This window comes from Pithys albifrons, chromosome 3, assembly GCF_047495875.1.
Source record: "Pithys albifrons albifrons isolate INPA30051 chromosome 3, PitAlb_v1, whole genome shotgun sequence".
In the NCBI taxonomy this organism is placed as follows: domain Eukaryota; kingdom Metazoa; phylum Chordata; class Aves; order Passeriformes; family Thamnophilidae; genus Pithys; species Pithys albifrons.
In genome coordinates this window covers 14,053,936-14,075,158 of record NC_092460.1, presented here as the reverse complement: position 1 = coordinate 14,075,158, position 21,223 = coordinate 14,053,936, and the positions used below count along the sequence as shown (strand labels likewise).

Below are 21,223 nucleotides of genomic sequence, written 5' to 3'. Positions count from 1 at the left end.
CTCTAGAAAAAGTAAATTTAAGGGATGGCCTGGATGTAAAATAAACATCCCACTCTACTGGAGTTTGGGTAATGTTTTGATCCTGAGGGTACTTTCAAGTCACAGTAGAAAAAACCGATAAAACCAAAACACTAACAAACAAAAAAACCTTCAGCGTAATCTGGGACAGTCAGCTCTAGAATTAGTTTGAGTGTGAATGGTGCTTGACCCCAGCTCTGGACCATCAAGTCTGCCCAGTACAAGAAGGCAGTACAAGAGAGGCACAGCTCCTCCTGGGCAGCAGGGCACAGAATCTGGAGGCAATTCTGAACTACAGCTTTGATTGCAACTTTTATTGACTCGTGATGCTGACAAGGAGTCTTCATACCAGATCCAAAGCAGTCAGGCTCACCGAGTTACCCGGCACAGACCTGGCCCTTCCCCTTTGTACACAGCCATGCACTGAAGCTGGGTGTGTGAACGTGTTCAAGGGTAACCTACAAACTAAACATCCAAGTACTGGTGCTGCAGACACAGTCCAAGTTCAGGCAAGCACAACTTCCCTGTGCATTTCTATGAATGCTTCTCCCTGCCCTTAACTCCAGTTCACATCATCGAGGATTCTGGCGGAAACCAAGGAAGGGGAGGGCAGACTTCCCAGATCAAAAGACTCCTGAATAAACCAACAGGAAAGAATTTTAAAGGGAGCACTGTCAAGCTCAGCTCAGATTCCCTGGCTCCAAACAGTGCTTTGTCCTTTTGATGCATGCAGGGCACATGTATTATGACCTAGACCTCAAGGCCAAGGCTGGGTCCTCAGAGAGGAAACACATGGCTCTCTCCCTTGGCCACCTGTGAGTATGCATGCAGGAAAGATGCAGGATGGAGAGAGATCAGAGGGGACTGGAAAATATGAGGCAATTGGGAAAAAAAACAGCCTTTCACATCAGAACAGAATGATGAAAAATTGTTTGCCAGGAAGACTAAGAAAAATAAAATAGAAAGTGGGGAAAAGAAACTAGAAGAGAAAATACTCAGCGTGTGGCTGTGCCCAAGCACACAAACTCCAGGGAAGATTCACTCTGAGGAGAGACTTTGTTGCCTTCTCCATGTCAGCCATATGGATATTGTAGCTGCTAATGGGCAAGGAACAGGTCCCTTCTCCAGAATACCCGCACAGGCTGTATATAGACCATTCACAAGTCAAATTCTGGCTAATTGGTTGTCTCTGAGACAGGAGATGTGGCTGCTTGGGGTGTCTGGTCTTAAATCACCTTGCTTTGGACTCCACAAAGGAGTTTGTTGTTCTGATCACAGGCAGGCTGATTACAGAAAGGTTTTATGGTTAGGAAAGTGCATCAAGGAAACTGCTTCAGCTCCAGTCTGTGCTGTGTGAAAGCAGAGGCCCAGGCCTTCAGGAAACCCTTTACCTGGCTCATGAATGTTAGCTGGTGTCCTGACAAGGTCCACATAGTCTTGGTTTTGACCATGTCTTCTGCCAAGTGCAGGCCAGGAACAATGTGCATTCTGCACAACCGCTCAGCAGTGGTATCCTTTGGGGAATTAGGATCACACAGAGAAGATACATGACATATTCCTTCAAAACCCTCATTTACCATAACATTACCTTTCCCCCAGCTAACACACACAGAGGAATTCTTAGCTTAAAAGACTGAGCTCTCCTCTTCATTTTGGTTCACTGGAAGAGCATTGTGGTAAAACTCCTGCTGCTCTTTGTGTATACATTCAAACACAGGGAGACTGATTAACCTGCAAGAGACTTCAGAGGAATCCCCCAGACAGAAACCTACTGGATTTGGACAATTAAAAAACTATCCTTGCATGGCCCAGATTATAAAACTTGCTGAAGTTCCCCATACACAATCTTTGTTTATGCTGGACCAGGTTTAATCTGCTGAATTTACATTTAGTTTCTTCCTTTCTCCTCTGGGCTTTTCATCATTGATGGTTTTGTAAAACAATCCTCTATCAATATTGATTTAGGTGGGACTGATCCTTCTGGGAACAGGTAGAGCAGATAACTCAGAGGCCTTTATTGATGTATTTTCTATGAATCCAGAAGTTACCATTTCTGGCCATAGGTCCAAAATCCAATACTTTGATGCAATACTGCAATACTCAGCCCTTTTGAAAACAACACCCTCAGGTAGTGAAAAGCCACCCAACATTTTGACAACAGTCACACACAGGAGGTTTGAGCTTTAAATGAAGAATGGCCAGAAAGACTCACACTTCCTGACATTAAACCCAAACAAACTCTGTCAGTACTGAAGAAAGAGACAAAGATTTTTTAAATAATGTGAGGGATGTAACATCCTCTGTGAGACTGCAACTTAACCAGACAATGAAAACTTTTCCCAAGAGACAGTTTCTATAAATACTGCCTACCAAAGTTCCTTTCTTGTGTCAATCAGTTTTTACAGGCTGCAGAACTCAGACAGGAAAGAATCCTAAAACAGCAAAAATTCACCAAAACCAAGAAAACTTACATTAAATTCTGTTCTGTCATGAATGGGAAGAAGGGATGGTACAAAGACTGTGAAAGGCCCGTATTTAGTCAGCAATGCTGAGCAACCAGAAGCTGTAAAAAGAGAGGCAATGTGAAGGAGTTACTTGGAGTATGGTTTAAGGACAGCAATAAGTATTTCTCTGTTAACAGCACAATTCAGCAACACATTATCAGCCTGAGGCAAATAACTAGTACTTGTTTGCAAGGAAGCAGAGGGAGTTTGGTACTTCTATCACAGCCCAGCTTGGTTGCTGTGAGTTTAAAGAACTTGCCAAGAAGATTTTTGAAGGATTGGTGACTTTGGTGCACTTTGAATCACTGCTGAAATGCACAGAATATCGATGATAATTTTGTTCCCACATGGGCCAAGTCTCATTCTTGGGCCAAGTCTTCCTCTTGAAACAACTAATTTTTGTGTTTCATCAGTATTTATTGACATTAAACACTTTGTGAGAAGCTGTTATGAAGCCACAGTTGTCAATCTTCACTCAAACATCAGTAGCCCTCAACAAAGGTCATCATTTAAGTCCCCAGCACAGCAGTCAGGAACCCAGAGATCTTCATGTGGTTGCCCATAGCATAAATCATTATGGAAAACACACGTGAAAAAATAGTGTTGGCAACACTGCTGTGAGGAGGGGTATTCACAAAAGCCAAGCTGAGATTTCAGCCCTATCTCTGTGTTCCTGCCAAGGTAGTGGAGACAGAAGGCTGGCAGAGGACAAGTTGGAGAAGGCACCTTACAGAAAAACTTGGACATAAGCTAAAGGATTCTCATTATTGGATTATAGTAAGGCAAAAATTAACCTTTGTGTCTATCACTCCCCACATCTGCAGTGCATAGGTTCTAAACAGAGTCTTCCATGCTTTGAGAAGTAATTCTTTGCTGAGAAAGTACCACAGTGCACAGAATAAGCCTTTTCCTTTCTATAAAAGCCACTCACTCATGTGTGCTGACAAGGAGGTTGTTGAAGGGCTTAGGAAATGTTCTGCTCAGCAGAGGACCCCAAGGCACAGCAGCCTCACACATCCCCACTGGAACACTCAGGGACAGCTCAAAGATTGCTGAGCCTTCAGCACAGACACTGCAGGTGGAGGCACACTGGTGGCTTGATGCAATTGGGTTTGAGACAACTCCAAGGCATATTTGCCTTCCTCTGCAGATAAGGTGTGTCCTTCACCAGGACTGGCAAACACATAATACCCCACAGTTTCCTAAATTCACAGTCCGGAACTGGTAAGGTGAGGTGAGATGTGAGGTGTTTAATTTTGCAGCCCAGGATGATACACTGAAATAGATCTGCTATGCTGAAAGAGCTTTTATGCTGAAAGTCACCTTTTCTGACACTCTTGTCCCCACATTTGTTCCATCCCCCAAACAAAATCAAAAGACATTTACCAAACATTTTCTTGGCGATGTTTAATTTCCTAGCAAACCTTCCTCGCAAATTATGCTGATTTATCTCACCCAGGAGATCTTTATAGCAGCTTCTCCCATCTCCAATCTCCCCTTCTTTACACACACAGCTAAAAGACAAGAATAAAACATAACAAACCATTATAAACCAGTTTGCAATACATTCAACAAATGTGAGTAGAACAACATGTCAGCACCTGTGCTTAAAAGCCAAATCCCAGCTTTAAGATCATAGAATGGTTTGGGCTGGAAGGAACCTTAAAGCTCATCTAGTTCCAACCCCCCTGCCATGGGCAGGGGCACCTTCCATTAGACAGGTTGCTCAGAGCCCCATCCAAACTGGCCTTGAACACTCCCAGGGATGTAGGTAAGAGCTGAGTAACTTCTGCCTAAATTAAGTGACAGGAAAAAAATGCACACTTTAGCAGAGCAAACAAATTGGGACCTACTCAGAGAGAAGGAAGATGCTTTCTCAGATAAAACCAACATAAGGATTGTTCAGGGTACAGATATCCACAATACATTTATCTACACCTTTCTAAATTGATATTCTGCCAGTCCCAGTCATTCCAGCACCTGAAAATTTGAGGTAATGCATTAAAATCCATAAAACTCATAAAACCCACAGGGTAAGTGACAATCTTGCAAACAGCTCCTATGTGACCCCTTGGCTTCAGCGAGCAGTGCCAGTTCAAAAACATCAGGTCGCTCCAGTTCCTCTCAACTCAGTGAGGAGCCCAGACAGGTTAATGACTTTTCCAGGAAAGCTTATTTACATGTGAAAATCTCTGTCCTGATTCACACGGATTCACAGTCGCTGCTCACCAACGATCACTGGCTGATAACCATGTTTTTTCCCGTTTGGGCTCTGTCCAAGCATCAGCTCTGCCCTTTCTGTTTCAGCCACACAGAGCCATGAGACACAGGGGAGGGATTTGACATCACTCCAGCCTCCCAGGGCTGAGTGCCAGCTGCTGGAAACAGATATATAAGGCAGGGACTGTGCTGAACACAGTGTCCTGCACTGTGCTGGCAGATCCTCAGAAAGGGAAGCCACTGTGTTTCAGCCCTGGCCTGGAGCACACAATGAGCAGGTGGATGCTAATAGGTTTAGCAGCACTGGAGAAGGAAAGGTTAGGGAGGTGGGTTTGCTCTTTCCCTCTTGAGTCTCTCAGTTGAAGCTCCATCTTTTCTTGATAACACACAAAATCCTCAGGGAAGCTTTCTCTGGTGTTTGGGAGGCAATTATGCAAAAATGGTCCTATATCCAGCAATATTTGCCATCTCAAGATATCAACTTTAGGTGTTTAGACCCAAAGGACTAAATGAGGTCCAGTGTTTACAGCTCTAGGCCTGAGTGGTAGAAGAGACAAAGACCTATCCCTCAGAAGCAAATATGAGCAAATATGACCAAACAAGTTACGTATCTCCTTTTTAATTATTGATTATAACTGATAATAACCTACTACTACCACTAACTTGGGGAGCTACATCTCCAGTTCACATCACAGAAGACTCTGCTATCCCAGATTTAAAGCAGCTTGTGACCCATATGCCAAAACTTAGAATAACTGATGTAAAACTCTACTTTCAGCAGGTTTGTTACTAACCAGTTCTCAGAGGCAACTCTGGCCCATACTCCTCAGATCACCCTCAGTTTCTTCAAAGTTTAGCTCATCCAAACTCAGTTTTCACTCTAGCTGCAGCAAAAGCTTCTTTATTTACAGTCTTTAAACTGGCTTACCTTGGATTCCCCTGAGAATTAATTTCACACTTGGAAGTCACGTCGCAAAAGTACTGCCGGCAATCGTTGGGAAACGCAGCACACTCGGATGAAGGAGTTCTCCTACTCATCCCAGGCTTGCAAGCACAAGTTGCCTAAGGGAAGGCAACCCAGTGATCACAGAGCTGCATTCATCATCTTTTACCCACTAAGCTACCCTAGAAAAGAGCTGTCTGGTTTCCCTTCAAAAAATCTAAGGTGAGGAGAGCACATTTGACCAACAAAATCATCAGATCATTTGAAGAACTCACTTGGCCATTTTTCACACCTTTGCTGTTGTTCTTACCTCTCCTGGACGTTTGTAAACACAAATTGTGGAGTTTTCTGGGCAGCCTCCATTGTTGTCAACACAAGGGTTTATGGGCTGGCAAATCTTCCCATCTCCTTGATATCCTTCTTTGCAGGTACATTGATATGTTCGTGATCCAAGGGCTTTACATACAGCAAACGGGGAGCATGGACGAGGAGAACAAGGATCCTGAGCTGCAATTACAGAAATGAGAGGTGAGCACAACCAAATTTCTGTTTTCAAAACATCATTAACTGCTGCACAGCAGAATGCAAAAGGCTTGGAAGGAATGGAGTATAAGGAATTTGTACCATTAAACTCCTAAAATTTCATAGGAAAATAAGATCATTTCAGAGGGCAGACATAAGTGTTTTTTTTAATTTGAGGAATTTGGATGACATCTTTTTTCATGTTACTTCAGTAACAGAATTGTGAGTGACAGCTTAATACATGCTTGGATTAGTTCTGAATTTTCATCAGATCTGAGGATATATGGAACTGCAGTTTAGTCAGCAAAACCTACAAGAAGTTAGTGAAAACAGAGCTATCCATAACTGATCAAATGCCTCTTACTGACTTTCTTTTAAGAAAACCAATTCACAAGCTTAAATGTGAAATCAGTCAAGAACTCCTCCAATTACACACCTTATTATTTAAACTCATTGAGACTCATCAATATCCTGTTGTCTCAGTTGTTTAGTACATATTTAGAGTGAGTGCTGGATGGAACCTGCAACTCTCATTCCTTCCTTGATTTCATGACCAAATGATAGGAAAGCCAAAAGCTTAGCCCTTAATCTTAAAAGGATTCCCAAAAATCAGGTTCTTAGCTCTCTGCAGTAAAGTGGGCATTGTATTCACAGTGATCAAACTCATCTGCATACACCAGTGCAATAAGTTATTTTTTCCAAACAGGGGACCATTTAGAGTCATGCAGAAGTCTCTCACCTTGGCAAGTGCTCCCAAGCTTTCTGTAGCCCAGCTTGCAGTCACACACTGCTGACCCATCCCTCACCACACACTGGCTGTTGGGCTCACACGTCACACCCTTGCAAAGGGGCAGCTCTGCAATCACAGCAAAGGGTTTCCCTTTGAGCATGTAGGGCACTGAGGGGAGATGTAACTTACCTTACAGAATACCTGGAAACAAAGGCAAATGTGGTTTCCAGAGGAACCCCAAGCTGGCACAAAAGCCTGAGGATGTAAGCAGTGCAGACAGCTCTACATCCCTGGCAGGCTTAGTAGTAAAGTTCCACAAGGCTCAGACAAGAAAGGATCTAGCTGGTTTCCAGAGAACAGAGGCATGAAGAGATGGTACATCTGACCCACACCCACAAAGTGGGTAGCAGACTCCAGTTCTTCCCTCTGAGTAGATCTCCAGTGCTCAGAGCATCTTCCCTCTGCATTTCCAACCTATTCATTGCTTCCCCTGCTCCTTTAGGGACACAGGCACCCAATCCCATAGCACAGGCAACTTTAACAGCCCCTCTGCAGCTCCCAGTGCATTTACCTTGGTCACACCTGGGGCCTGTGTAGCCTCCATAGCACGTGCAGCTCCCGTTCCCCGTGACACCGCTGTTGCACTCCCCATGCACACAGTCACACACTGCAAGGGAAGCACAGACAGACCCAACCTTCAGCTGCCAGGCAGTGCACAGGGCTCCAGGCACACACTGCCCAGCTGCCCTGGCACTTGGCACCCTTATTTCCCACCAACAATCCACTCCAAAAGTAGCTCTGTATAAAAATCAGCCATGCCAGGAGAGCTTTGAGGGAGTAAACTGCATGTCCTGTGTACTGCTCTGCAAAGGCAGCTCTGAATGCCAGACCCAGACCAGCTTTTTAGGCCTATGTTTTAACACATGAGCACAACCAAAAGCATCATTCCTGTCTCACCTGTGTGGACACAAGGAACCAGGAGCTGGACAAAAAGGGCTCTATTAACAGCCAGGCTGCACTGGTCAGAGATCACTTTCCAAAAGGTCAGAGATCACTTCCCAAAATACCACACATGAAAAGCAGCACTGTGTGTAATAATTTTTTAGAGTGGGTAAAAGAAAGAAGCTGAGAGACAAGTAGGGCAGTTACAGAAGTCTGAAAAACAGTTGGGCAGTGTTGGTTGTTTCAGAGATGTAGGTAACAGGCTGGCTAAAAAGAGAGGGAACAGGGACAGCCCTGGTAAGGGGAGAGAGAGATTTACAATAGGAAAAATGGACTGGCTGAGTGAAAGACTGAGAATCATTTGCCTGATGGGACAGTGGAGAAGGGCACAAACACAAAATGCCCGGACATCTGTTACTGAACACTGCCAGCCCTCTGGCACTCTCCTCCTCTCCAGCACCCTTCCTCAATCAACCTCCCCTTCCTCCTTCCTTGCTTTCAGTTATTTCTGTGGAGGTTTCACTTGAATTACTTGTTCTTACCTGACTGACAGTCTGGGCCAAAACGGTTTTCATCTCGGCAATTCTGGCAGGCAAACCCACTGTACCGCTCCTAGAAGGGCCCCAAGATGTGCCAGGTATTACTTTTCTGTATCACTCTACTGTTTCACACATTGTTATAGTTCAAAGTCTCTCCCCATTTTTTATTTTCTATGACAGCTGAAGCAATAGAGTGAAGAAAATTGATCTGTTCAGTGCCCCAGTGGTACTAACCAGCCCCATGGCAAAGGAGATCACAGTGTAAACTGACACACAGAGGGCAAATGCCAGCAAAATTCTGGTGGGCACTGAGGAAACTGATTACAGACAGACAGGAATGTACCAGCTGGCTTCTGATATCACTCTGAAAAAGGAATCTGGAGTTCACTAGTGCCAGTGGGACTTTTTACATTGATCTTAAAAAGGGCTTGAGATCCTTCAGCATGTATTTTAATTGATATAAGGTGTCTGAGTTAAATCCAAAATCAACCTGTCTCAAAGAAAGGTCCAAGAGGTAGGATTTGAGCTATTAATTAAGGATGCTGTAAAAACATACAGTGCAAAAGAGAAAATTTCAGATCTGACATTGATCATTAAGCTAGAAATTTTAAAAACACTGCTCTGTACAACTCAAATGTGCAAGAATTGTTTGTGCTTCTGCTGTATTCAGTCTTGGAAGAGGAAAAAAATCTGTCCGAAATTCTCTTTGTGGTCTCTCCTGTCTTCCTGAAAGAGGCAGACTCTGCCTTCCAAGGTGCAGGACTGAATAATTTGGAAGTATATAATTCAAATCTGGAAAAGGTGCAGCTCAGTGTCTCATGGCTTCTTGCAGCCACAGGCAGACACTGCTTATTTGAACTGATCAGGGGGTTAAATTTATGCAGCTCTTTTTGATTTTCTCCCAAGAGATTCTTCCCAACTCTATATCCCTAAGTGTCATAATGCTATTTTAGACCACAGCAATCCTCCAGGAAAACCACAGACACTGATGCTGGAATGAAAGAAGCTGCTGACCTCCTAGGCAGAAGGGCAACTCTCAACCAGAGCACGTGCACAGACACTGTACAGCTCCCTCTGCAAAAGCACATCACCCTCAGTATAAATCATGCACTGACCTTGCAGATGCAGGTCCCATTTTGCTGCATCCCATCCAAGCATGTCCCATGGCCACTGCAGGGATTTTCAGAGCCACCTGGACACTCTGGCAGGTAAGAGACAGGCCAGACAAGATTAGATTGAACCACCAGCACCTTTCCATCTCCTCCGCCCCCAGCTATTGCAGTTGTACAAAGGCAAGGGCCTCTTCACCAGTGAATTATCCAGCACACCTAACACTGGTCTAGAGCTAGTAAATGTGGCCAGGAGTGCCACTAAGGGGCAGTTGGACTGCTAAGAAAAGCCTTTTATTAAAAGTCTAAGGAAAAGTCCCAACAGGCCATAAATAACTAAATTTCAACAAAGGCAGTGAAGCATTTTTTGAGGTGGAGCCATTACTTGCATGAGTGAGGCAGTTTCAAAACATCTCAAAGAGGGCAGTTCTGAAACTCAGGATGGACAGGAGCCTGCTTTGCAAAGATACCGAGCATCTCCAGCTCCCCTGATTTTAGGAAGAGCTGTAAGTGTGCCCAGAAAAACATGGTCCACACATCTTTGGAGTGGGAACCTCTAAATTCTCGGGACTATCTCTGATAATTTCAGACATGTGATTCCTCTGATGAAACCAGTTGCTTTTTCAAAGCACTTTGTATGAGAACAGGCTCAAGCACTCAATCTCCCATTTTCCGCAGTGTCTTTCCGTATTCCAGCAGTCAATCCTATGAAAAATGTTCAGCTTAGTAGTTCTTGCTTTTGGATTTTTGAGACAAGACTAAACAAATTCTCATTTCTTGGCATAAATCTGAGTGGGGACTTTGGGATGGTTATTTTCTGTGGCTGAATGGCTGACTAACTCCAGACTCCGCAGCAGCACACGTGGCACACACACTGCAGACTAGAGGGGCATCAGAAAGATCTTCCTCTTCCTTTGGAAACTTTGTTAAAGAGGAACAAAAACATCCCTTTCCAAAAGTTTATTTTTAAAGAAGAGACAAAAGGAAGTTCCACCACAGGAGGTTATGTTATGTGCTAAATGTAAGAGGATTCAACTCATCTGGAGCAAACAGATTATATGCTGAACTTCCCAGACAGATAATGGAGACCTTGTGACTGTTAAAGGAATAATGAAAATTAATCACCTCAGGGTGTATTTAATGCCTCCTATTGAAGCTGGTTTGATTTATTCAATAGCTAGAGATTGTTGTAAAAACCTGAAAAACTTACCATAGCACTCTGTTCCCCAGAATCCTGGACAGCACTTTTTCTCCTCAATGTCCTTCTTACACACGTGATGGCACCCTGGCAGGGAAACGGTATTTTCTCCTAACTTGACAAAGTATCTTAAAAAGAACAATCCAAGATTCATGAGTACAACACTAAACTTAGCACAGAAGGGTTTCTGAGCAATCCCACTGCAGTGCTCTGAGCTCTGAAGGGAAGGAAGGGCACTCATTCCTCATCCCCTCTGCCATGCAGGCACACAAGAGGTTGCCACCTGGTTATGTCTCCTCTAAGGATGCCCTTGGACCTGAGCCCCAAATAATGGTTACAAGAACCTGTTAGGGACTAGGGATGAGACAGGACCTTGCATCAGGCTGGAAACCTTGGATGCTGGAGGGTTAGACAGTACAGACACAAAGTTAGGATCTCCAGAGTGACTCAATATTCAACTTCACATCTAAAATAACCTTGAAAGAGCACAATGTCCTTGCAGCACTTCTCTCTTTCTGCCTCTAACTAAAAATTACAAATTGAGATGCCTTAAATTTGGATTTAATAGCTGTGTTATTGACAGATTCTCTGTTCATATTGGACAAATTCCTTAAATCCCTCGAAGAACCATCTTGCTTTCACCCCTCCATCCCTCCCCTCTCCACACAGGGTGAGTCCTTGGTGGCAGTGCCTCTTGTTCTGCACGTACACAGCACAGAACTATTCTTGGGTCTGTCCAACAACCACCATCAGGGCAGATAACACTCAGAAAAGCTGCATACACTCACATTATTCTTACACTTCATTTTATTTTTGGCACAACATCCTTCCCAAAAGGAACTTGGAAATTGTCTCAATCACTGCCGCTTTGGCTTCCATCTGACTGCTGTGTGTGTGCAAAAACTGCTACAAACTGCAAAACTGCCACCACTGCTTGTCAAGTACTTTGACAGGATAGAGAGTCACAGAAGGAGCACACAATGGAGCTATATATTAACAGTTAACATTCACTGCTGAATAGATACACAAACAATAATCCATAGTGTTTCATTTTTCAAAAGCTTCCTAGTAAATTCAGTTTTCTTTCATCCTTTTCCTATTACAGCCAAGCTCAACAGAATAAGAGCAAGGAACACATGAACAAGCAATTGTCATAAAGTGAACTAGGAAGGTAAAAATTTCAGAATATTATTGCTGGAAGCTGGGAGGATATACAAGGGTAACTATCATGATATAATTTTCCTAATAAGCCACCAAGGAGTTCAGAGTCTGAAATAGGCTCCTGTGCAAGACAGAGCTCTGTTAAGTTGCTACAGCAGGATTTTTATACTCAGGTTGTTTAGGACAAGGTAGAGGCAATGGTAATGCAATTTTTTTCTATATAGAACCTTACATTCAGTAAAAAGTCTGTGGGATTTGCAAGGAGACAAAATCAACAACAATAGGATTCATAAACCCATTTTTCAGCATCTGAGAACAAAACTCCTTCAACCTTTAGAGCTCAAACCCATGTGTGTGTTCTCCTGAAGGCACACACTGCTCCTTGCAGAGCAGAGCCGCACCAAAAGCTTAACACAGTGAGGAAATAAACCTTACCTGCAGTCTCTCACCCCTAATCCTTGGGTGGTCTTCAACCAGCCTCTGGGACACAACATTCTGGGCACTGCAGCACAGGCAGTACACGCTGTGTTCAAGGTAAACGTCGTCTTGACATTGCACCGCATGGATTTTGACTTAAAAAGAAAAAACAGAATGGAAACAAGCCCAAAACGGAACTGTTATCCCAGCCACTCACCTTGCCAACTTGTAATATCTTTATCAATTCACACCATTCTTTGGATACCACTGGGAGGGTAGTGGCCAGTGCAGCTGCTGGGAGGTACCACACACTCCCATGGGCTAAACCATCACTGCTGTGTGCTTGGATCCCCTTGGAGCTCAGCTGGAAGGCAGCAGGGCAGGTCACAGCTATCTTATCTTTCCCCTACGCCCCACAGCAAAAATTCTAACCATTTCTAAAACAATCATAACTGTGCACTGCTAATTTCAGCTGATCTTTTACAAACACGTGGCAATGGTATGTGAGGACAAGCCCTAAATTAATAATCCTTGCCAGAAGACATGGAATTAAAAAGGCAACATAGCATTTCTCTTTTCCATGCTGTTGGTATGATCCGGCTCACTGGTGGTTCCATTGCTGTTCCACAGGTCTGAAGAAACAAATGAGTTAGTTCAGTCTATTTCCCAGAGCCAGGAGCTGCTCACATAAATATTTCTCATGGCAATTGTCTTCAAAAAGGTGCAGAGGGGTGAATGAAAAGTGCTCTGCACCTCTCTGAACACTTTGATGCTTTGACCCTGGGTGAGAAGGACTCCATAAACACTGGCAGGAGTATCAGGCAGGAGATCTGGATAAATAGCATAGCTGGTGACAAGTTCAGCATGAGCCCTTCCATACAACCAGAATAATTTTTAGGGTTCAGGTTTCCTTACCGGGCTTTTATGTACTCCTGTACAACCTTAATCCCCCAAATGAAACACAGCCAGAGCAGATGACAAAGGTACAGCCCCAGAGTGAATGACATCATATGCCAACCCATCATTAAAACTTGTGATTTTATTCCAAAAGCATTTCCTTGGATTTCTAAATTCCTAGAATCAAGCAACTGCATGGAAATCTCATTGCTAAGTTTTAAAAAAGATAGTATTTACTGATGATGATGACAGAGAAAAGCTGTGTATGTCCCAAAAGGTTATTGGCTGGAAAAAGCCTACACAACTCACCTCAGATGTGCCTCCACAGGCACTGTATTTACTAAAAATAAAAACATTAGATCAAATTTCGGGAGGAGACCTTGATCTGGGATTTCTTAAGCCAATCTGAACAATGCTGCTAATGCAGTAGAACTGTGCCCAGAACTCCTTGTTTTGGATTCCCATCAGTAATCTCAGCTTTGCTTCCTCTGAACTGAAGCCCAAAGGCACACGTTTGCCTCAAGGCAAGGGAGGAAGCCCGTGGCTTCCCATCAGCTATCAACAGCTCAGGAAGGCCCTCCCAGATGATAGCCAGCAGACCCCCTGTCAGGAAAACCTCCTGAGAGATAAGCCTCATGTCCCAGGTCCACAGGGACATGTCCCTGCAACACTTCCTGACTCATATCCATGTTCCCTCTGACTGGAGTTGAGCTTTTTCTAATGTTCATGGATCCGACTTCTGCAGACATCCATGCAAGAATGCTGCCTAATGGAGAAATTTCTTGCCCTTCCCATGGATATCAACTTCTAGTTGTGCTTCTGGGGCTTTCCTACACACCTCCACTTCCCCGGTAGCAGAATCCCCAAGGAATCTGTTTTCTGAAGGACTACCTTGCAGTACAAACAGCTCAAAACCAATCTGAGACCCACCAAATCCACCCCTCCATGTCTTGTGAGCACCAGATTAATTAATGTTACCCAGCAGAAAACAGCTTTGCTGTTCCTTATGTTTCCATCTCACTGGCACACAGAACAGACAGAGGAGATCTCCCATTTTTCATGGAGCAACCCAGAGAAGACAAACAATATGGGTGAATAAATGAGGTGCTGCCTCTGGAGTGCTCTGTCTCTAAGGATCAGCTGTGCCATTGGTGGGGTAGGGAAGAATTCCATCCAACCAGCTGATTGAAGTATAAATTAGGACTCCAGATTAAAGCTGGGCTTTAGAAAGGAGCCAGTTGAAGTGAGGGACATGGATCCCACAGAACAGTCCATCTTCTGTCTTTATAGCCCCATCAAATGCCAGCTTTATCCTTCCCTGAGACAATGCCTTGAAAAGAGGAATGGGAAGATGCCCGAGGAAGAAACACAGCTCTGGATGCCTTTCAGTGAGTCAGAATTACCTCACAAACCTTTGCCAGGGGTCTGAGCCATCCTACCTGCATGAAGAAAACCACATAAGCAGCAGAGCACAAAATACTAAGTTAAAACTCTCCAGCCTTCTATTTAGTCTGTACTTTCAGGCACCAGACACATTTGGGCCATTAAATGTGTTCTCTGTCACAGTGACAGAGGAAGACACAATTATTCATACAATATTCCATTTTCTTCCTCTTTCCTCCATCAGTGTGGCTCCATTTCTGTGGATGGACAGTGGGAGAGATGAATGGCTGTCACTCCTCCCTGTTGGCATGTTTAATTACTTGCAGGCCTCTAAGACAAGACAGTTATTGTGGAATCCCCCCTACCCTACTGGGACACTTAATAAGTTTTAGGCAGTTTTCCAGTAAGACCTTCCCTTTTTTATAAGGAAATATGCTTGTGTCAGCAGCAACATGCAGGAAGAAAGGGGAAGAAAACAGCTGAGTGGAAAAGAAATAAAAAAAAGTATTTCCCTTCTTATTTGAGTGACAGAACTGATGAAGCAGTCATTTTTCTGGAGAGTTTTACTCCTTAGGAAAGCAGAAGAGGGAATCAAGGGACATAAATGTAACTGTCTGGATACTCAGATTTTGGAGAGGATGAAAGATAGACATAAGTTTGAGTCAGAGGTGGCTCCAGGGGCAGCCTCATGGAAAACAATGAGGCACTTCTCCCTTGGGCTCATCTGTGACTGCTGTTTCCAAGGGTGAGGAGGCTGGAAAGGATGCAGCCAGAGGGAATGTCTGCCCCTGTGATGCAGCAGTGCTGCCTGGTGACAGTCACTGATCTGATTAGGTGATGTTGTGAGCCTGGACTGTATCACACTTTGGGTACAAAGGAACAGAAAAGGAAGACTGATGCTCTCAAATACCTCAAAAATGAAAGGAGGCTCTTAAAGCAGAAGAAACCCAACTGTAGCTGAAAGAAGGTAAGAGCCAGGGTGCCACTGTCCACACTGAGCTCTGTCTTCCAGGCTGGGCTGTGCTCTCTCCCTGCACTCAAACACTTGCCTGTGCAAGAGCAGCCACTGCCCTCTGTGCTCAGCTGGGACACATGGGAGCCTCTGGATGCTGCAGTGTTTCCTTCCCTCCTCTCTGAACAGATGTCCCTTACTTCTCAAGTGCTTGCTTCTCTTATTCCACTTCAAGTGAATAAACGGGGAAGGATTTCATAATTCCTCTAATTTTCAACCTTTATCTTTTCCTGCAAAACTGTAACACAAATCCTTGTGCACGGCAAAATCTCAAGGAAGAAAGACAAACACACTTGGACGTCAGTGTTCGGCTCCAACAATCCTGGGAGCCAGTTCTGGAAATAGTCATTATCTAATGAATCACCAAGTTTCCAGTGCACTAATCCTTCACCAAACAGAGCTACAGCCACATGCTTGAGTCATTATAGTCATGTACCTCCCCAAGAAGTTCTCAGTAACCTAAGCTGAACAGAGCAGCAGCTTCTGGGCACAACAAGTCTTTGCATTTGCTCAAGGAAGACACTTTTCAGCATGAGGATGAACAATCAAGTTCAGAGATCACATAACACAAGATCCACTACTGCCCTGGGTGTTTCTCACCATCTCAGCTGCAGAGTACTGGAAGCACAGGGATGCTGAGATCACTTCCATCTCCCACTTGCCTCCATCCCTCCTGCAGCACAGCCTAGGACTGGCCTCCTCCCAGCAGAAAAACTTTCATGGTTCTCACAACTGCTGCATCTCCCCCAACCCATAGCAAGAGGTATAAAAAACCAAATTAGGCTGACAGGTTCGCTGTCACATTTGCACCATCAAGTCAGAGTCCTGAGGCAACATCACTGAAAAACAGGTAGCACAAAAACTCTTTTCTCTCTTGATGGTCAAAGGACGCCTTCTGTGGGATCACAGTACTCTATTGCAATCAGACCAATGGCTATCCTAAACTATTAGAGAAGGCTTCATTAGACCCTTACTCTTCTTCGCCTTCCATTTTAACCTTTCAAATGTTTCTTCTCTTTCTCTAAAAAGAGGGGACCTTTTTGAGAAAAAGTCTAAAAGGGAGTTATTTTCCCTGGATTAAATAAACTGCTCCACAGGTGATTCAAAACACTTCACTTCTCTCTAAGTGGGTACTCACTACCTGAAAACATAACTGTTTCATGCCAAGCCAGACACCTCAGTGATTACAGAAATTAACACAGTGTCTCAAGGTAGAGAGACCTCAATTTCCACTTAGACTAGCTGAAGATGTGAGCTCATGTCTCTGAACACAACTATTCTGGAACCCACATCTCCAGACAACCAGCAGAGACACTTCATGTCCATGCTCAGGTCACCTCAATGATCCTACAAGCCTTCCCAGTGGTCATTTAGAGCCCTGTTATGATATGGCCTATACAAAAGCTTCCACCCAAAGTTCTGACACTGCAGCACCTTTCCAGAGTTCTGGCTTTTTCTAAATCAACTCTGTAAGACTCACAGGTCTGTCCATTCCCCACAAGGCCCCACTTTGTCATTCAAGACAAGTCACCCTTTCCATAGCTTGGATCCCCAAGGAATAACATTTCCAAATGCCCCCCACAGCTCTGACTGTGCAGGCCAGTTCACTTCTCCAACAGCAGGACACAAGAAGGGTGATGGCAGGAGACAGTACAGGGTGAAACAGTGTGAACTCCAGCCTGCAGGAACTGGGCTGCCTCAACTTGGAGCCTGCAGAACAGCTCCCCAAAGGCATCACATTCTCCTGGATGCTGCTGCACATAAGAATGAAGGAATCAAAAGAAAATCAACAAAATGGACACAAAATGGACAGTATTCCACAAGCCTTACTAGGAAGCTGTTGGAAACTATACTTGAAACAAAGCTATTTACTCTGACACAAAGCAACAAAATGATGAGATTGTAGAAGTCTTTTTTAAAATTAACTTCTGTTGGGAAACTTCTGGGCCGCTCCTGATGGAAACTAAGTTCCCATTCCATGTCCTGAAGCTGGCAGAAGACAAAGATGCTGAGTGCATTCCTTTGATATTGCCACTTTGGAGTTCAATGCTGAACAGAGACACAAATTTAATCCAATCTAAAATTCAAGCAGCTCCTTTCAACTTTTAATTCCTCTGTTTGGACTACACACACAGTAGAGAAAACACGTTACAGCCCCAAAGTTTTTATGGATGTTATTCTGCACCTAAGTAAAAGTACATGAGAAAAGGAGTTTTGGGGAGGATTATTTCCTAACATACAACTGTCCAAATATGAAGAGCAGTTCAATGAACATTTAAGCAAAGACTCGCAGACTTACCTTCTGACTCTGGCAGTCAGCTGTGGCAGTGAAGTATGCTGCTAAGAAATAAAACAGCAGTCCAGGAGGATGCATTTTCATGCTTTTACAGGCAGGACCCTTTCCACAAAAGGGGTGGTGATAGTGGCTGTAATTTCTGTAAGATAACACCGCCTACTAAGAATCAGATCCAAGACAAACCAGAGGTTAAAAGTAAACAGGGAGAGAGCATTTTTGCACTGTGCTTTTTGGCTGCAAAGCCTTCAGAAATGGAGCTGCTATTTCTAATGTTATGTCTGAATCAACATAACCTTTTTCTTTCTATTCTTTTTTAAAATGCACAAGCAGAGCTCCTTAGTAAAAGGTTTACTCAAAACAGGAACATCTACGGATTTCCTCTTACATATCAGTTCAAAACAGAAGGAAGGAAATCCTTAGTTTTCAACTAATTGGAATGAAAAGAGGTTAACTGTGTGCTTAACAGAAGGCAAATCCAATGGGCAAACTTAAATACCATGAATACATGAAGGGTAAGTTAATTTCCTTCTACCACTGGTGTTAACATGCCCCCAACACCTCAAAGAGAAGGTAGACCCAACCACTGCCTATCCCAAAGTTTGCATGAACAAAGCAACACAAGTGACAGGCTGTGCTTCAGAGCAATAATGAAGCACATTGTGTCCATCAATTAAGTACCTTGGGTAGGCTTTGATATTTATTTAAAGTTTTATTTGAGTTTCTCAGCAAGAAAACCATCACATTTTGGAGGAGCTATGGCAGTCATGGCAAAATATATCATTTTCCAAACACTCTGCTGACAGCTTGATGAATCCAAGGAGCACTTCCAGAGCACTCAGAATAGAAAGGTCCCAAAACAGATTAAAAAAGTACATGCTAAGCTGAGGTACAGTCTGAAATATATATTCTCCTTTTGAACGTTACAAAGAATCAATAACTGATTATCAACCGATTTTACAGGGCCTTTTTCTCCCTACTCTGCCAAGAGAGCCCATTATGCTGAGCAGTCTAAGGACTGTTTCTGTGAACAAATCCCACTGAGCAAGGAGGGACCTTCTCATTTTCAAGCCATTAATAGTAAATGAAGGTGCCTAAATGAAACCAGGACAGGGAGCTTTATTATGTTTACATAAATAACGAGAGCATTAATATTTTTTGGCCCTGCACACACACAAAACACACATGCTGACACATAAGAAACTCTGTACTCACAAGTGCCGTCAGTTGTGCTTTGCCTCTTCCTTCATCCTACAGGCAGAGCCAGCATGATGAAGAGCCAGCCCTATTATATATCCTGCACTAACAGGAAGCAGATAAGGCACACAACCATCCACTGCAACCCATGTGAGAAGTACCAGCCCACAGCTCAGTCTGGGGACTCTGCCCCCTTGTCCTGCCATAGGACAATTGTAGCCCCTGGGATTGTCACTGCCCAGCTGATGCCACTGTCAGGGTCAGAGGGTTATTACACAGCTCTGGAAACCATTTGGTACCTGCAGATCTCCAAAATGAGGCAGAGGCATCACAGTTCAGACCAGTTCTGGTGAGATGGCAAAGTCACAACTGGACAGTGGGGACACTTGTAGAGGGGGCCATCAGCATGGAAGCTGTACAATGACTTCTTTGCCTACAGTCATGGCACTGGACTGGCCATGGAAACAGAGGAATGAGGCTGCTTCTCTGCTCCATGCTTTCCTTCAGGCGCCCACACTGCAGTCTGGAAGGATTCCTGCCGATGGTTTTTCCAAGAGCTGGCTGTGTGACACAGGGATTAAGTTGCCAGCATCCACACATAGCTGATAAGCTTACCCTGAGGCACTTGAAGAGGCATTGGCTACTTTAAGGAGTCTTCAGACAGCTTTCTAAATGGCTCAACACTGAAAATGGTACAGGGGAAAAAGGACACACAAAGACTGACTCCAAGGCTTTCCACTGCTGTTAATCACCACTTTATCTGACCTACTGCAAGGGAACTAGTAAGGGAAGGGACAGAAAGGCTTAGTGAAATTCCTGCCTGAATTAAATAAATCAAGATTCACAGAAACATCAAAAGGTTTGCAGCCAAATTCCTTATCTTACCTCACCTGATTCTTTCTAAACAATCCAGAATTTACTGAGGAAATACACAGTAATGCATTAAGAATAAAACCATGGGACTTGCTATGTCACTAGCAATTAAAGGAATATGTGAGACAGGAAAACCTGGGGAAAAAATACCTTCATCAAAGGGAAAATTTATAGACAAGACTTGTAAAGATCTGGTGACAGAGCCCACAAAGGGCCTTGTACAGGCAGGGTAAGAGGGTCTTCCGTTCATGTCCTAGTCAACATTTGATTGAAATAAGATTGCGCAAATCCATTTTAAAACATACAGTAGGAGTTGTCAACTGCCTGTCAGTGTGTTTATCTGTGAGGTTTAGCACATGGGCTTTTACTTGTTTTGGAAAGCATGGAGGTTGATTTATCAGCCAAGTGTCTCCTGCCCACACGGCAGAAGGTGGCTGGTTTAGCAGTGGCAGTCTCAGAAACATCATCTTTAAATTCTGGCCCTGACACTGACTGCTTCTATGAAACACTAATCATATTCTTTGTGGGCTGAGCCCCGCCAGTCACCAGCAGACTGTTGGCAAGCAGCAGCACTCAGGATTTTTCTCTGTCTTTTTGCTTTATGCATTGGTAAATGGTTGGGCTCTAAAGTAACTTATCCAAGATGTGGCATTTTTTCTGTGAACACATTAACATTCAGATTGAGAAGCTTCCGGCAAAAATTACTCAACCTGTTCCATGGGAAGACAAAAAAACCTCCCAAAACCCTGGATTAGACAAAGGATAAAACTATAAAGCCTTCCAGCCTCCCTGCCTGTGTCACATGCTGTTTTAAAACGCTGGGTCACCAGCCCTGCTCTGTGAAGCCTGTGCAGGCCTGGCCGCTTGGGCAATTTCCTGCTATTGAAATCTTTTGTTTCAGCAATCTTCACAGAAACGACAGAGCCAAGGCAAGGGATTTACCATCCTGTCCACCTTGCTACATGGCTTCTGTGGGAGCTCACCATTTGGTTACAGGCAGGCAGAGAATGGGACTCCTGTTCCACTCTTCTAGGAAAGCTGGGGAAGAACATAGAGTCCCTTTGCTCTGAATTGTGTGTAAGAAGGCTGTGAGTCTGAAGAGGTACTAGCAAAGGATTAAACAGACCAAGCCAGGAGTGCTTGTGAGTAGGAAGAGGGCCAGCTGAACCACACTTACCCAAAACACCCCTCAGGGTCCTGCTGAAGAGACAAGAACACGATATTCCTTTTTTGGGTTGTTTCTGTTTTTTTAACTCTTGGCAAGT

The 21,223-nt window shown here is 44.0% G+C and overlaps 1 protein-coding gene across 3 annotated transcripts in view; it reads right to left on the bottom strand.

The window, feature by feature from the left end:
* STAB1 (stabilin 1) overlaps positions 1–19,175 on the bottom strand; it is a 57,164-nt gene extending 37,989 nt beyond the window's left edge. For 2 of the 3 annotated variants that reach the window (XM_071550527.1, XM_071550529.1), the window contains exons 1-12: positions 17,895–18,231; positions 12,322–12,458; positions 10,738–10,853; positions 9,534–9,619; positions 8,422–8,491; positions 7,509–7,604; positions 6,947–7,063; positions 5,996–6,192; positions 5,671–5,804; positions 3,909–4,036; positions 2,490–2,581; positions 1,410–1,532 (exon numbers count right to left, since the gene is read on the bottom strand). In XM_071550527.1, the coding sequence (XP_071406628.1) occupies positions 1,410–1,532; positions 2,490–2,581; positions 3,909–4,036; positions 5,671–5,804; positions 5,996–6,192; positions 6,947–7,063; positions 7,509–7,604; positions 8,422–8,491; positions 9,534–9,619; positions 10,738–10,853; positions 12,322–12,458; positions 17,895–17,975 (1,377 nt within the window). In that variant the 5' untranslated portion in view covers positions 17,976–18,231. Of the gene's footprint in view, positions 1–1,409; positions 1,533–2,489; positions 2,582–3,908; positions 4,037–5,670; positions 5,805–5,995; positions 6,193–6,946; positions 7,064–7,508; positions 7,605–8,421; positions 8,492–9,533; positions 9,620–10,737; positions 10,854–12,321; positions 12,459–17,894; positions 18,232–19,103 lie in introns of those variants that run through there. The other variant, XM_071550528.1, reaches the window with a different exon arrangement.
* Between the last annotated feature and the right edge of the window lie 2,048 nt (positions 19,176–21,223).